This window comes from Natrix helvetica, assembly GCF_964273705.1.
Source record: "Natrix helvetica genome assembly, chromosome: 15".
NCBI lineage: Eukaryota > Metazoa > Chordata > Lepidosauria > Squamata > Natricidae > Natrix > Natrix helvetica.
In genome coordinates, this window is record NC_138565.1 from 10,966,648 (window position 1) to 10,983,802 (window position 17,155).

A 17,155-nucleotide genomic window follows, 5' to 3' on the forward strand; every position below is an offset into this window, starting at 1 on the left:
GTTTGGGAAAACAAAAATGGAATTGCTGAATATAGAAGGCCATGATCTTGTTCTGGGATGGCATGCATATCTTTTTTATGAAGACAGGGTAGATAAAGTGTTTAACAACCATGTTCTCCGAAGTGCCTTGATGAGAATATGGAAGAAGCACCGGCCCAATTGGGATTATAAAATACCGCTTTGGTTGGATCTTGCAGACACCATGGGGATTATGAATATTAAGTCACTCGGGGGTTGTTTATATAAAGATGTGCTTATTGCTGATGGGGGCGAATGGAAGTTAAAAACTTTGGAACAGCTGTTGGAAGAAGGAATTACTTTAAATTGGTTACATTATATACAGTTACAGAAGAGATGGGAAGAAGATCGCAGGGTCGGTTTTATGGATAAAGAAGTGGAACTGATTAAGCAGATAAAAGAGACTGGTCCAAAACAAGTTAAAAGAATATATAATGTACTGTTAGAAAGAGACTCAGAAAGTGAATTGGTTAAGGATTGTATGATTAAATGGGCTCAGAATTTTGGTGAAGTGGTTATGTTGGAAACGTGGGAAAAAATATGGGTTCAGAATGTTAAATTTACACAGTCACAGAATTTAAGGGAGAATTTTTATAAAATGTTTTACAGATGGTATTTAGATCCTAAAAAATTATCATGCATGTACCCAAATGTTCAACCAAAATGTTGGAGATGCGGGTGTCTAGATGCTACCTTTTTTCATGTATGATGGACTTGTAACAAGGTGAAAGCTTTTTGGATAAAAATATGGTGGGTTATGCAGAATGTATTTAAGAAAAGAATACAATTCACTCCACAAATGTTTTTATTGGGTATAGTTAAGGATTTTACCAAAGGGGAAACAAAATTGGCCTTGTATATGGTTACAGCAGCTAGGTTGTTGATTGCGCAACATTGGAAAAAAGATTTTTTACCGACAATTGATCAATGGATTCAGAAGGTGGCGGGGTTCGCTGAAATGGCAAAAATTTCAGCTTTCTTAAAAGCTCAGAAACAGGAGGATTACACACAGGAATGGGCAAAATGGATTGATTATATACAGAATAAATACCAGACTAGGAGTTATTATGTAGCCTTTAGGTAAGAATGTTTAGACCGATAGATGATCAGAGTAAATAGTATATGGGATGTTTGGAATTGTTAGAGTGGTATACAGCGGAAGTCAGGGGGGTGGGTTTGTGTGGGAGGTGGGGGAGGGTTAGGGTGGAGGGTGGGGTAATATATATGTATGAATAAATTAGAAGATGGGACTAATGAAACATTGTTATGCTAGGAGTGTCCTATCATTGTTGATCCAAGTGGGACAGGAAATTCACAGTGCCTAAAAGAGATGGCTGGGCAGATGACAGCCCCCCTCCAAGGGCAGCCCCAGCATTTCCCCTCCCAGGAGGTTAGCTGCAGAGGAAGCAGTTCTAATGCACCAGAATGCTGAAAGTTGCAAAAAAAGTCATTAATGGGCACCAAGAGATGTGGTGCAATGACTAGATGGCTCCAGCAGGGGGAAGCAATTTGAGACAGTACAATATTGAAAAACATCTGCACAGATGAATATATACAAATGAAGCTGAATGTGTTAGACCCATTTTTAAAATTTAAATTGATTTTTTTATTTTTATCAAATTTATTGTAATAAAATGCTTTTGGAGTAAAAATCTATCTAAAGAGTTTTTTTTAAATTTAAGATACATTAATAATTTACAGTAGTTTATCCAGCATGAAATGGAATGAACTTAATGATGTAGCATGAGGCTGTATATTCTGCAATATTTACATTTTTTGTAAACTCATTCAATGAATTCAAGCTCTGCAAGCTAAAGAGGAAACCTTCATTTTGTTGGCAAACAATATTAAAGATTCTACCAGCAAGAATTTCAGATCCATCATGGCATTGCCTGTTATGGGCATCCACTCACCTGCTGCCCGCCACGTCCCTCACCCTGTTGTGTCCCTGCTGCATCTCCAGCCGTCCCGTTAAAGCGAATGGGATGGTCGGTGAGTCAACAGGGGCTCAGAGGAGGAGCTGCTGCGGGACAGAGACGACAGTTGCTCTTTAAAAACCGAGTTGATTTAAATCAAGCCTTTTTACTAGTGATTTAAATCAACTTGATTTAAATCAAATCCAGCCTGGTTAGACCCTTAAAACAAAGAAGATATGAACTTTCACAAACCAATTGTCTCTTTATTAGGACCAGCCTGTGCCCCAAGGCAGGAATCCGGAACTTGAGGCTGCAGACAAAGATCGTATCACATCAAGCCATGGCATTTGGCAGCCGAAGCCACAACTTCTTCAGAAGGGGTGCCACTCTGCCTGGAGCTGCCCTTGCCCTGCTGCAGGATGGGTGACACGTGCAGAGAGCGGCTCTTGGCCCCCGCCATGTCACACCTGGTGGGAGGGACTGCCAGGCGCAGCGCTGGCTTGGAGCACAACAGATGCCAAGGTCCCGAGGCACCGCTGGTGTGGTTGCATATCAGAGGTGGGTTCCTGCCAGTTCGCACCTCTTCGGGCATACCAGTTCCAGAAATTTGTCCTACTTTTGTGTACCTGTTCCACGGAGGTGTGGCCACGCCCCCATACCGGTACGCTCCCCTGCCCTGCAGCCCATTTGCAAGGCGCTTCTCCAAGAGAAGGAAGCAAGGGCGGGGCTTCTTCAGAGGACCCCAGGCAAGAGCAATGTTGAAGTCCTCTCTGAAGCAGCTGGAAAAGGTACGTGTGGTCAGAGGGAGGAATTCAAACTTCATCCTCCTGGTGCTGTACGGGGCTTTGGGCAAAGGCTGGAGGGAAGGACCCTGGCTCGCTTGTGCTCTCCCTCCCCAAGTGTAGTTTGATTGCAGGCGGAGCCATGTTTCCTTTTCAAACCTGTAATCAGTGAAGCTGGGCTGGATTTTTACATAGTGGATCCGAGCCTTCCGGGGCTGGGGGAAAGTGTGTGTGCTACACCATGGCTCTTTGCCTGGCTTCCTGTGTCCTGTGGTTTCCTCAGTGCGCGCTCGTGCTCTCCCTCCCCAAGTGTAGTGACTTCCTCCCCAGGCCCACATCCATTGCTCTCTCTCACACACACACAGCTGGATAAAACTATATAAAAATCTAGCCCAGCTTCACTGATTACAAGTTTGAAAAGGCAAGTGGCTCTGCCTGCAATCAAACTACACTTGAGGAGGGAAAGCACAAGCGAGCTCTGAGGAGACCACAGGAGGCGGCAGGAAGCCAGGCAAAGAGCCATGCTGTAGCACACACACTTTCCCCCAGCCTCTTACTTTTGGAAGGCTCGGCTCGGCTACCCTCCGGCTTCTCTGCCTCTCCTCTCACCCCAGCCTGCCAGAAGAAGGTGAATGGGTGGGCTTTATTGTGTTCCAGGCATTTCCCACCCAGACAGCAGGCTGCATTTGCAATGGGGAAGGTGTTTGAGGAAGGCAGCGGGGGAATGGGGGGGGATGGCAGAGGCGGTGCTTTCAAGCCATTGGAAAAGATATCCAATCCAATTTGTGTGTGTGTGTGTGTGTGTGTGTGTTTGAGAGAGGGGGAGAGGGAGGGAGAGAGGGAGGAAGGAGGGGAAGGGAGAAGAAAAAGAAAGAAGGAAACTTTTTCGCAAAGGAGAAAAACAAATGCTATCGCTTTAAATCGGAACCGAGCATACCGAGCTGTGAAATTCTGGGAGTTGAAGTCCACAAGTCTTAATAATTTTAAATTGAAATTATCTGGCAGGCATGTGGAATGAGCCTCAGGCAGGTTTCTTTGTTAGCAGAAAGAAAAACAGCACAGCAATTTAGGGCTAGAAGGCTACGAGGTGGTCATCTAGTCCAACTGCAGCAGGAAACCTTACATTGTATGGATTATTTTGGTGCCTCTAACAGAGAGGAAAATTGCCAGAAAGGAGAAATAGTTTACTAGGACAAGGGTGCCATGCAGAGGAAGGCAGAGATAGACCTTGACTTATGACTATAATTGAGTCCAAAATTTTGGTTGCTAAGCAAGAGCGTTGTTAAGTGAGCTTCACCACATTTTACCCAATCCATGACAACTCCTGGTGAGTGACATCAAGTTGGCCACTCCCACCTGGTCACATGACTGCCAAGCCACACCCACAAAACTGGCCACGCCTACATAATAGGTTCTAAAAAAAATTGAAACCCACCACCTGTGAAGTTCTGGACAGAGGCGACGGTTGTGCCCTGGGCACCTCTTGAAACGCTCCTCTTCCCCGGATTTCTGGCATCCACATTGAAAGGGGGATTCCCCTACACAGACCTCTGTTCATGATTAGATTGTTTTAATGGCTAAAAGCAGATGATTAAAGGTTCAGTTCCCCTCTTTAGCCAAGAAAGCCATCTGGGAGGCTTTGGGCCAGCCCCGCCCTCTCCCTTCACCCCTCTCCTAGCCCCACGGATGTATCATGGGGGAAATGTGAGAAGAAAAGTGTGTTGGATATGTTTGTGGCTTATTTGTAAAAATAACAAAAGTGGGATACAAATACATTTTAAAAAAAGCTTTTATGCACTTCGGTGCTGTCTCGCATTAGAATTCTGAATTGACGTCTGAGGAAAACTGCAATCGCTCCCTTATTTTACTTGCAGCTACTGAAGGTGATGCTTATAAAGGGGGGGGGGGCTGTCAGGATTGGCAGGCAGTGGGCGGGGCATGACAATCCAGGCCCGCCCACCTCGCACCTGCCTGAGACCGACGGACGGGCCTCCTTCGCCCAAACTTTGGGAAACTTTTCTAGGCGTCCCTGAAGCCCCTCGAGAGACGTCAAATGCCCGCTTCCCTTTGTCCTCCCGTCGTCGCCTCCCTCCCTCCGCCCTTTTCTTCATAAACACCTAACCGTCCCCCCCCCCAACTGCCCCTCTCCGACCCCCAAGAAACCCGGGGCTGCTTTGCACAAAAAGCGGCCGAAGCGCCGGTTGAACGGACGGCAGGCCCAGCAGCGCCATCACGCGCGGCCTTCCCTTCCAGGCGGACCCCGAGGCTGACCCTCGTCTTGGGGCTCCAGAGCCCCGGGGGGCGAATGGGCAGCGGGTGGTCCCCTCGGGCGAGACGGGGCTGGCGCTGTCCCCGGGGCTTCTTGGGCAGCCGGAGGCTTCCCCGGCCGGCCCCGCCGCTTCCCTTCGCCAGGCCGGAGTCCGCGGCTCGCCACCTCCGCTGGAAAGGCGGGCGCTCCGGAGCCTGGGAGGAGCCGTCGCCGCCCCTCCGCTCTTCTCCAGCCGGCCAGCCAGGAGCCGCCGCGGCCGCGCCCTCCACGCCGACGGCCGGCTCGCGGGGGCGGAGAGAAGGGGCGGAGAGGGAGGGGACCCCGCCGCGCCGCCTCTCCACAAAAGAGCCCAGGCCCGGCGGCTTGGAGCGCTGGCGGCCGGCGGGGCTCTTTGTTCGCCGGTGGGGCGGCCCGGGAGCAGCAGGCGGAGGGCCAGGCGGGCCGGAGTGCGGCGGGGCCGTGGGCGGCGCAGAGCAGGAGAGCGCCGCGGCCGGCGGGCATGAAGGGGCGGCGGGGCGCCGTGCCCCGCTCCGCCGTCCTCCTCCTCCTCCAGCAGCGCCCTCCGCAGTGAGGCTGGGCGTGGGCCGGCGGCGGCTCTTCCTCCTGCTGCTGCTGCTGCGGCGGCGGTCCATGGCGGCGGCCCCCGGGCGAGGATGGCGGGGCCGGCGGGCGTAGGGAGCCCCCCGGGCGCCATGGCGGAGTGGCGGCAGTGCGGGCGCTGGCTGATCGACTGCAAGGTGCTGCCCGCCAACCACCGCGTGGTCTGGCCCTCGGCCGTGGTCTTCGAGCTGGCGCAGGCGCTGCGGGACGGCGTGCTCCTCTGCCAGCTGCTGCACAACCTCTCGCCCGGCTCCGTCGACCTCAAGGACATCAACTTTCGTCCGCAGATGTCGCAGGTAGGGCGCGCTCCGGGGCGGCGCCTCCCCAGGGCCGGCCGAGGGGCCCGCTGTCGTCGCCCTCCCCGCCACCCGCCGCCAGGCGCGGCCGCCCCTGCCCGCCTCCCCGGCCGGGCAACGGAGAGCCGCCGCTGCCTTCCCTCCCGCGCGGGTCGAGGGAGGGGGAGCGCCGGGGACGCCTCCGCGCGGGCTCCGGGAAGCGCGTCCCAGGGGACCTCCGGGCCGGTGGCACCTGCTGGGGCTTCGTCCCGCGGGGAGGCGCGGACGGAGGGCGCCGGCGGCTCCTGCCTTGGCGGCTGCTTCGGCATCGGGCCCCGAGTGAGCCGGCTTCGTCGCCAGCCGTCCGCTCCTCTCCCCGCAGGGCCGGGGGAGTCTCCGGTAGGGGAAGGAGGGCCCGTTGCTGAAGGCTCCGTTCGCCCCCGGCCTCCTGCTCGGGGTTTGGAGAGGGTCGCCTCTCGGCTAGAGGCACAGATTCCGGGAGCCTTTAAAGGGGGGGGGGCTGCTGCCTTCCGGCCCTGGAGCCCCGAAAGGAGTTGCAGCCCCTGGGCTTTTCCACCCGGGACTCTTTCACAGAGGGAGACTCCAGGGAGGGGCTGATGGGCTGTGTAGTCCTGGTTGGGAGGAGGATTCGGCTTGAAGGTTGAGGGGGGAGGGGCGCTGCTCCCGAGAAGACAAATCCGGACCTTCTCAAGGCTTTTAATGAAGCGGATTTTGCCAGGATTTCTTGCAGGACTGGCAGCGATGGGGAAGGCCCTTGTGTGTGGGGGGGGGAGCTCTGGGGGGGGGGGTCTCTGCTGTGGACCCAGGAGCAGCTGCAGAGCTTCACCGCTTGCATTTCTGCCCTGGAGTGTGGACTGGCGAGGAGGAAGGGAAGGTCACCCTGTGCTTTAAAAGTGTATGTGTGTCTTTGTGTGTTGTGCAGATAAATCCTGCCATTCATTCACTTTGCTTCTGAAGTCAATCCAATCACTGGAAAAGACCTTCAGCCTGGCAGAAAGGAAAGGGGGGGGAGTGGTCACTCTCGCCTCTCCGTAGGTCCTGAAGGGGGGGGGGTCCTGCTTTTGGGGAAGAACTGGCCCTTTTGTCTAGGGAGGCCCTTTCGGGAACACGCAGGGTCCAAGTGGGGGGCTGCTGACCCAGCCTTTGCTCTCCAGGAGCCCACTTATCCATGCGCTGGCCACGTTGCTCCCCACGCATGTCTGGTGGGTTAACCATTTCCATCCCTTGGGGGCAAAAATCAAGGGAAACACAGGAGGGGCAATTGGGGGAACTAAAATACCGAAAGCCAGGAATCTGGGTTAAGCGTTCAGTATTAAGATGGTCAGCTTCTCTCCTCTTCCTACAGACAGCCAAGCCTTGAGAGAGACTGTCTGAAAGCAGAACTCGCACTCTAGACCAGGCAGTCCAAGCACAGGAGGGACTGAACAAAAAGCGGCCCATCATTGGAGGCTGGAGGCTGAAAGAAGCAGGGGCAGAGGGGGGAGCAGGGTGGGGGTCATTGCTGGACTGCCCCCCTGTCAGCTACCCAGAGAGGCAGGGATGGTGAGCGAGACCTTGGCAGTCGGATCTCCTTGGCAGCAGCTGATGGACTCTGCCTCCTGTGTGTGGTGGTGTAATATTTGAGCAAGCCTTGCTGATTTGCAGCTGATTTACAGGTGGGGGCAGAACGGCGCGAGGGGGATGGCAGCCCTGGCAGGATGGAACTGCTGCTTGGAAGGCCGAGGTGCCCCCTGTGTGTGTTTGTGGCGCTTCTCGGGCATCGGTTGGCTTCAATCTCTTTTTCGCAGTCGTGTCCTTCAACCCAAGGAAAGGTGCCCTGCAGCCTCGGCCCCTCAAGCCCAGGTTTCCCACACACAAAAGGAAACAAAACCTTTCCACTCCTTGTTCACTGACAAGACTCTCAACTTCTTGGCCATCCAGTCTGCTGAAGCCTCTGGGTTCTCAGCCACCAAAACGGTGAAATCTGGCTGACTTCTCCTCCTTTCTTCTCCCTGCGGGAGGCTTGAGTTTTCCTCAGTCTTGGCAAAGGGGCATCTGTGGACCCCTCTGGACCCTCCAGACCTGGGAATTTGGAGCTTCCAAAAGGGGCCCCGGGCTCCTTGCCGTTTCCACAGTTGTGTCTTTTTTTCCTCCAAAAGAACTGCAGAGCACAATCCGCTTGCACAAGGTATTCCTGCTGCCCACCAGGTTTCCTGAAATCAAAAAAATGCAGGGGGGGGAGTTGGAGGTGGCGGGGGGAGGGTCGGCAGGAGTTCCAGAGAAAAAGGGCATGAACTTCTCCCTTTGTGACAGGCTGGGGGTCCCAAGATGCCCTGGAAGCATGTGGGGCCTCTTCCTTCTCCCTAAGGCTGGCTGTTTCTTGTGAGGGGAACTTCTGCCTCATTTCCCAGCCTGACTGCTGCCCACCTTCCCTCTTAGCTGTGGCACTTGGCTGGTGTCTGTGTCCCAGAGCAGCCCCTGCCCTTTCAGTGCCATCTGTCAAAAGTGGTGTAGCGTTTGCTTGGATGGGGGTGGGGTGTGTGTGGACTAGATGACCTACAAGGTCCCTTCCAACTCCGTTCAACTGTATCTGTGCAACTAAGCAAACCCTTTGGCCTCATCCCTTGCCCAGAACCTTCGCTGTTGGGCGAAGCCATGTCTTGGCTGGAACCCATGGAAGCCTTTTCATGAATGCAGATGTGTGTGAGTGTGTGAGTGTAGAAGCACATTCCTTTGAACTCCTTGTAGGTTGGGCTGAGTCACTGATCTTGTAGGTCACAATGTCGAAATTTGGAGCAAAATGCTAAATTTTAATAGCATGACCTCGGTGCCTTTTCTCCTGTCCAGTTAAGCTTGAACGTTTAATACACAATAAAGTCCGTGTGGAGCCCTTTCCACCCCCCCCCCGCCCACCCGGATTCTGCATTCCTTGCACTTCTCTGGCTGGAAGTAGTAATGAGGACGACAACTACCACCACAACGACAGTGTTTGTGTAAGCGCAGCGCACAGCTGAAAAGTGTCGTGTGCCCTCAGAACTGAGGCCCCCAGGAGCGAAAGAGCTCGTCGGGAGATTTTCCCTTCCTGCCGGGGATTAAGCCAGGAGGGTGGCTGTTTCCATGCCCCCCCCCCTTGGCTGGAAACCAGCTGCTGCCCTGATTAAAACGTCATCAATAAATAATGGCTGGGCTGTAAGAACCTTTGATCTGTCCTGCTTCCCGGCTCCAGATCCCTCCTGACTGGCTGAGAACTCTCCTAATCCCCACAGGGCTGGGGGGCAGAGGGGGGGATCCCTGCTTGGAGGAGGCTGCTAAATGCTGCCCTCAAAGCTAATGGGCTTCCAGGAAGGCAGTGAACGTCTCTGGCCCGGAAGCTCCTTTTAGACTCCAAGTTCTCCTTGGCTTTTGGCAGCTGGCTGGGGCTCCACGCCCTGCTGCAGACTCACAGATCGGCCTTTCTTCTCTCTTAGCCAGGACTCGGTGACCCAAAGGAAGAGCTAACCGAGCCCAGTCTCAAAAATGTAGGACTCCATCACTGCATTGATAGATTTAAAACATTGACGAAGGTCTGCATATTTTATGCCTGCCAGGCTCTTGACACTGAAAGAGAAGCAAGTACTAGAAGATCTTCAGGCGCCGTGAAAAAGAAGGTGGAATTATTCCGCTTTGGGGAGTCAAAAACCCTTGGAGACCGACTGTAATTATCCTAGAAGTCTTCTTTAAACCTCCCTTTGCTTGGCTCTGCCCTCCCTCCCTATTATGTGCTTGGCGTCCTTCCCTCTCCTCCTAACTCCTCCCTCCTCTTCCTCCGCCCCCTCCATCTTCTCTTTGTTGAAGTTTAGATTTGACAGTCCTATTCTGACTCTGCCGGGGCACTGCGCATAGCCCCTCCTCGGTGGGGTTTCGACAACTGTCGGTTGACTGGAAAGGTAGTTTCCGGAGAGCTTTGCGCAGAAGGATGAGCTCTCCCTGTTCCAAAGTGGGCTGGTTTTGCATTCGCACCATTTGCACCCAATGCAGCACCTGGCAAGGCTCATAGCCTCATTTCCACCTTCTGCATATTACTGTACTGAAAGTGTTCTGGGAAAAGCCGTGGAGGCCAATATCCGGTGGTGCCCTTCACACAGGAAAGATTGCCGCTCGGGGTGTAAGAGGAGGAAAAGATCGTTAGCATGCATTCATGAGCGAAATGAAGAGACCCGGCTGCAGTGTGTGTTGTTGTTGTGAAACGAAGAAAAAGATGGAGGCTGCAAGGGCCGGGAACCGAAAGGGTGCCATGCTGTAAGCGAGGAGATGGACGCCCGCCTGGAGGGGAAGGACCAGGTTTAATTGTGAATGAAATAGGAGGAATTGGCTGAATGTGGGGCTTTTGGGGTGCTTGCAAAAAGCAAGAATTCATACTTCAGGAATTCTACATTTCGGTGAATATAGTGAGAACGGGAGGATTGAATTCCAGTTTTGGAAACCTTTATAAAAAGCTCTGAAAGAATGACATGGATGGATGGATGGGAATGAGAGGAAGGAGGACAGAAAAACAATCTAAGAATGAAAGAGAGTGCGGGGACCCTCCTGAGGGAAGAAAGCCCAGCCTGATTTACTTCAGATGCATAAATAAGCATCTTGTTTAAGCATAAATCTGTTTACTTGCAGGCCATGCATTGAACAGCATGAATGGATTTCTGATGTGGAAGGCCACGGATTAACAAGAGTGGGAAGGGACCTTGGAGGTCATCCAGTCCAACCCCCTGCCCAAGCAGGAGACCCTACACTGTTTCTGACAGATGGTAGTCCAGTCTTTAATTGAAAGCTCCCACAACGTCCGAAGGCAACTTCTGTTTCCATGGGTGGATTATTCTCCCTGCCAGGAAATGTCTTCTTATTTCCAGGTTGAATCTCTCCCTGTTCAGTTTCCATCCGTTCTTCCTTGTCCTGCCCTCAAGTGCTTTGGGAAACAGCTTGACACCCCCCTTCCTCTCTGGCAGCCCCTCAAATAGTGGAAGACTCCTATCCTGCCTCCCCTGGTCCTTCTCTTCCCTAGACCAGCCATGCCCAGTTCCTGCAACCGTTCATCGCCTGTTTCAGCCTCCAGTCTCCTAATCATCCTGGTTGCTCTTCTCTGCACTCTTTCTAGTCTCAACATCTTTTTTTAGTGTGATGACCAAAACGATGCAGAGCTCTAGGTGTGGTTTTACTAAGGCTTATCCTGGTTTGTGAATCTTGGGAAATGCCCGGGGATGCAGGACTGCAGGAAGCAGATTAATCTCCCAGCAGGAGGAGAAATGGAAAGTGGAGGTAAGGAAAGAGAATGGGGAAGCAGCAAGGAAAATGGTGAAAAAGACTTGTGTTACCAAATGTGAGCGGAGGGTGTGGAGTTCTGGGGATGGAGAGAGAAAGGGGAAGGCAGGGGGTGGGAGAAGGGGCGTATCAGTAGAACAGATACGGGCATCCCTCAACTCACAACCACAATTGAGCTCAGTGAAAGCTGAGTGAATGGAGATCAGTTGTGAAACATTTATTAAGTGTGTTTTGTTCCATTATATGACCTTTCTTGTCACCATCGTTAAGAGAATCACTGCAGTTTGTCACACGGTTGTTAAGTGAATCTGGCTTCCCCACTGACTTCACTTGTCAGAAGGTCACAAAAGGGGACACTGGGGCTGTCATAACTGTGAGTCAGTTGCCAGAATTTTGATCAACGTGGCCATGGGGATGCTGCAACAGTCGTAAGCGTGAAAAACGGTCGTAAGTCCCTTTTTTCAGTGCCACTAACTTTGAACGGTCACTAACTGAATTGTTGTAACTTGAGGGTATTTGCAAAATCACAGCAGGAGAGAGAAGAGGACTAACGGAGCCTCCTGAAGGGGGGATGGGTTACTAATCCTGGAGCCAGAAGGGGGGGGGGGGAGGACTGGGGACAGCTTGGCCAAAGGACAGAGGTCCAAGGAGAGAGGTGGAAAGGAGGCCACCAGGGCAAGTGGGCTGGACAAGGGAAGGCAGTGAAACTAGAAGGACCTTCATATAAGAAGGCAGTTGACAGGTGGCTAAATTTTGGAATTAATGTGCTTATATCGAGGACTAGAAAGGTGAAATTATGTTCTCTTCCACAGAAGGCAGACTGCAGGCGCTGCAAGGAGGGGCCAGGACGGAATTTGAAAAATAATGATAATTAAAAGAGCCTAAGTAGAGACCCAGATCAAGGCCTGCACAGCTTTTCTGTGAAGACCAGATAAATGCAGGTTACAGAAAAACGTGCGAGTGGGAGAAAGTCAGCTTAGCACACCTTTGTTTAGTAAACCTATGATGGCGATCAGGCTGGCATAAGGGTGGGTGGAGTGTCTGGCTGTGGAGCTGAAGGTGGATTGCTGAACCTGGCCAGGTGGGAAGCTTAAGAGACACTCCCAGACTAAGGCGGAAGGGCCTCTGGCTGTCCTCTCATGCACGTCCTGGTAAAAGCTTTGGATGGCAAGTGTGACGTCAGAGAGCCGTGTGCAGGAGACACAAAGTGTGACTTCCTTTGCATGCCAGAGGCGCCATCCTGTTGGCCGAGACCCCTGACCAGGTTCCCCAATGTCAGGTGGATGAATCTGGATATGATTGGACCGAAGACCGAGACCTCATTCCCGACGGGGAAAAGAACACAAACGATCGCACGTGACACACAAACGGTGGGAAGTAGTGCAAAATGCTACATCTTATTTTGGTAAAATATTTACTAATGATGAGGAAATGATAAATTCGGGTAGAAAAGTAGCATCTGGTATGTGTATCAGCTGCGAGGAATGACTGTCTCTCGAAGGAAGCCCTATTGAAATTGAAATTGGAGTTGTGTAGGTCTGGAGGGAGAGGGAGAAGGCAGTGGTTGTGGGCTGTGCGCAGTGAAGGATTGCAACCTCGGTTTTCCACCTGGCTTCTCTGCATAAGCCAAGAAAAACCTCTTACTCCTTAGGGAAAGATATGAAATTGGGTTGGTATAAATTGATCAGTGAAATCAATATCTGAGAAGACGGCATCCCATTTTGGTCACCACGATGTAAAAAAGATGTTGAGACTCTAGAACAGGGGTGTCAAACCCAAGGTCCGGGACCCAGATCCAGCCCGCGGGGCTGCTCTGAAACCCGTGAAGGACTGGCCCATGGTGATAATGCCAGGGAAAACGGAGCTCTGGAGCTCCTGACAGGTGCCCCCCACCCCCCAAGCTCTGTTTTTGCTGGCAGAAGGTTGCAAGAGGCCATCGCAGGTGAAAACGGAGCTCGGGAGCTCCAACACGAGTGATGATGAGCTGGCCATGCCCACTCTGGCCACACCTACCCCGGCCTCCTGAGGTCAAACGCAGCCCTCAATCAAATCGAGTTTGATACCCCTGCTCTAGAAAGAGTGCAGAGAGGAGCAACCAGGATGATGAGGGGACTGGAGGCTCAAACATATGAAGAACAGTTGCAGGAACTGGGCATGGCTGGTCTAGTGAAGAGAAGGGCCAGGGGAGGCAGGAGAGCATCTTCCAATATTGGAGGGGCTGCCACAGAGAGGAGGAAGGGGGTCAAGCTATTCTCCAAAGCACATGAAGGCCATACAAGGAGTAATGGGTGGAAACTGACCAAGGAGAGATTCAACCTGGAAATGAGGAGAAAATTCAACCCATGGGACAGAAGTTGCCTTCGGAAGTTGTGAATGCTCCAACACTGGAAGTTTTAAAGAAGACGTTAGATAACCCTTTGTCTGAAGTGGTGTAGGGTTTCCTGTCTAGGCAGGGGGTTGGACTAGAAGATCCCCAGGGTCCCTTCCAACCATGTTATTCTATGTTCTATTCTGTGACCCTTTGCACATCAAGCCCATCCATGTTACATCATTATTTGATCCACTGTGTCCAGTCAAGGGCAGCCCACACTCACCAAAAGCTGCCCTCCTTTTCTGCCGGGGCTGACCCAGGAGGACCCCTGGGATAAGGACAAAGCGACAAGCTGAGCTATGAAACCCTGGAGAAGGCCGGGCTGCTCTCTGCAAACACACCTGGCATGTCTTGCCAGACTGAGAATCTCCCTGTCCCTCCCCCCTCCCCCCTTTTTTCCTCAGATTTTTTAAAATTATTTTTTCCCTTCTACAACACCTTACAGTCATTATATCAACATTATTATGTCATCATACCTGTACATGTATATATTATTTTGCTTCTAACCCTAACCCCTCCCCTTTTGAATTCCTGACAACTTTGGCCGAAGAGAGGCGCCTTTGTTTGGAAGCAGATTTTGGCATTACTTCCTGCAGATTTATGGCTGCTTCTGTTGGGCACAACCAGCATCCACCCTCCCTTGGCAGAGAGGAGAGTTGGGGGTCCCTGCAGCTAGGGCTAGAAACCATCCAGAGCAGGGGGTCTCCAACCCTGGCAACTTTAAAACTTGTGGACTTCAACTCCCAGAGTTCTCTAACCAGCATAGCTCAGCATAGCTGGCTGAGGAATTCTGGGAATTGAAGTCTTACAGTTGCCAAGGTTGGAGACCCCTGGTCCAGAGCACTGGGCAGTGGTCCGCTTGCTTGACCGGTGGTGGGATGGTCCAATTCGAAGACTCGGTGGGTGATAAGCAGCAAGCGTCTCTGAGGGCTGAGTGGTCAGGAGGAGACCACAGGGTGGGTTTTTCAACGGTCTGGTTGACTACATATCCCCTTGTTGATTGACGCAGGGATTTCCTTCTCGCCAGTCACTCTCCGCCTGATTGATCTTTTCCAGACAAGAGAATCTGAGTCTGAGGCTGCTGTGTAATGTGTAAAAGGCAGCCCATATTACAGAAGGGCAGTTGGAAAGTGAGGGCCAAAGGAGACCAAGGATTCCAATCCTGCCCCAGGCATTCTGCTGCCCTCTCGGTCCCAGGCAGCAAGGTGGGGCTGGGTCCTGCCAGGCCCCCTGAAAGCCAATTCGGCATGGCAGAGGGAGCCTTTGAGGGTCTCCCTTGGGGATTCCTTCCTAAAAAGCCCCTGAGGAAGAACTGGCTTTGGCAGCCCCTTCCCCTCTTCCACTGCCAGCTGCTGCCCCAAGATTGGGGAGTGGGTGGGTGTGGGAGGGCCTCTGCTGGGCAGGTTCTGCCCCAACTGGCCCACCCAGGGTCGGGGGCCTGGCGGTGCAGATGCCTGCAATGAAGCCCAGAGGCCGGGGACAGCTTCTGCAGGGTGGCAGGAGAAGCTGCGTGGCTTCATTTAATGTGGGATGCGTGAGGAGGGAAAATGTCCATTGGAGGATACCTCCAAGGAGGGGGATTTGGTCGTGTGCCAGTGGCATGAAAAGCCATCTGAGGAACGGGGGGGGGGGGTCCCTCCCGGCCTTCATGCGATGATGATGTGAATGTGGCCCCTCAGCCTCCCCTGGGGCCCCATGCTGGGTCTTGGCCAGTCCCTCCAGCTTCCCCTTGTGGGGCAGGTGGGGGTTTGGTTTTTGCTATCCCTGCGGCCTCTTGGGATTCAGAGTTGGCAGCACAGAGCTTTTCTCCTCTGCAGCCTCAAGAAGAGCCCACCCCCGTCCGATGTTTTAGTAGAGGCCTTGCCCTTTTCTTCAGAAGGGGGGCTCCAGACTCCTCCTGGTGCCTCCCATCATTAGAGCCTCACCTGCAGTTGGGGCTGCCCCAGTCCGGGGCCTGCAACTGGGTGCGGTGTCTGCCTCGCTTCCCTGGGAGAGCTGCCCTCCCGGCGGATGGGGCAGAGGGCCTGTTCCCCAGACAGGTGGGCAGCATCGCTCAATGTCTCCTGCCTGCTGGCATTGTGGACCCAACGGGCAATTTGCTCCCTCTGCCAGGAACTTTGCTCCAGTGCAAAAGGGAATGGGTGGCACAGGGAGGGGGAGGTTAGAGCTCTGCAAACGCCCAGAAGCTCTCATGCCCCCTCTCCCTTCACCGCTTGGTCCTCTCTCTGCCCAGCTGGGCAAAGGGCTCCGAAGTTCCTGGCAGAGAATTTTCCAGGAATGAGAGGGAAGCCTCCACACTCTGGGGAGGTTTGCCCTCAATTCCTTCGGCCAGACCCTTCCTCTCAGCCCAGCCTACCTCACAGGGTGGTTGTGGGGAAAACAGGAGGGGGAGGAAGGGGGAGGGGGAGGGGGAGGAGGTGGCATGTTCTCTGACTTAAGTTATTTGTGAAAATAATGGTGAGCTGACATGTTAGACCATCCATCACAGCTAACAAATATCGGAAGAGATGGGGATTGGCCTGTGGGGCGAGACCCCCGCTTCTGCCCCCCCCCCTTAGGATGGAGGATTTAAGCCGCCCAGCAAAGCCTGGGGATTTGTGGCAAATCTGCAACTGCCCCCTGAATGCAATCTACGCCTGGCAGTTGGCATCGTCTGCGGGATTTCAGGGCTCAGGATATCAACAAAGCCATTCAGTGAAATTCATTAAAACCCTTTTATTCATGAGGCTCCTCCTTGGTTCTGCCCTCTCGGTACAATGGGAGGCACTTTTCTCCAGCGCTGGGTGACCTACGTGGTTTTTAAAATTACTGTATATGTTTTATTGATACTTCTTTCAATAAACATAAAAAGTTCCATATCTATCTGAACAGCATGTTGTCTGGGCATAGTTGGTTTTAAATAGACACACAACAATACTGACAACCATCATAAACCTGTCAATATTAATCACAAAATAATAATACAATTAGAAGAGCCTCAGTTTTAATGTTGCTCCCCCTTGTTATAAGTAATCCAGGTGTGATATTTCCCCCCACCCTACCTGGGACCCCAGCTGTGCTTTGGATCAAGTCGGAACTGTGTGTGTGCTTGTGTCAAAAACCCCGGGGCAGCTGTGAGCAACGCACACTCCGAATTCTGGATTCATACAGCCAAGTCTGAAGTCAGATTAAGAGTTTGCAGAGCAGCCGAGACCCCCGGCTCCTCCAAGAGGGTCCCCGTGTTAGGACTTAGATTAGGCTTGGAGGAAGTGCCCCCCCTCCGCCTGTTCCTCAGGGGCTTCTTCCTCCTGGTGGTGGTGGTGGGGGGGGAAGAAAGCGGGATCAGACTCCCTTTCAGGAGTTAGCCTCCAGCTGTTTTTTGGAAGGGAAACCCCACTTCACTCCTGCCTGGGGTGACAAGGAAGGAAGGAAGGAAGGAAGGAAGGAAGGAAGGAAGGAAGGAAGGAAGGAAGGAAGAGGGGGTCAACTTGTTCTCCAAAGCACCTGAAGATAAGAAACAATGGAAGGAAACTAAAGAAGGAGAAATCCAGCCTAGAACTAAGGAGACATTTCCTAACAGGGAGAACAATTGACCACTGGAATGGCCGGCCTTCAGAGGTGGTGAATGCTCCAACACTGGAAGGTTTTAAGAA

At 52.7% G+C, this 17,155-nt stretch overlaps 1 protein-coding gene across 4 annotated transcripts in view; it reads left to right on the plus strand.

The window, feature by feature from the left end:
* Positions 1-5,475: 5,475 nt before the first annotated feature.
* VAV2 (vav guanine nucleotide exchange factor 2) overlaps positions 5,476-17,155 on the plus strand; it is a 108,132-nt gene continuing 96,452 nt past the window's right edge. For 3 of the 4 annotated variants that reach the window (XM_081967485.1, XM_081967483.1, XM_081967482.1), the window contains exon 1: positions 5,480-5,881. In XM_081967485.1, the coding sequence (XP_081823611.1) occupies positions 5,639-5,881 (243 nt within the window). In that variant the 5' untranslated portion in view covers positions 5,480-5,638. Of the gene's footprint in view, positions 5,882-17,155 lie in introns of all 4 variants that reach the window. The other variant, XM_081967484.1, reaches the window with a different exon arrangement.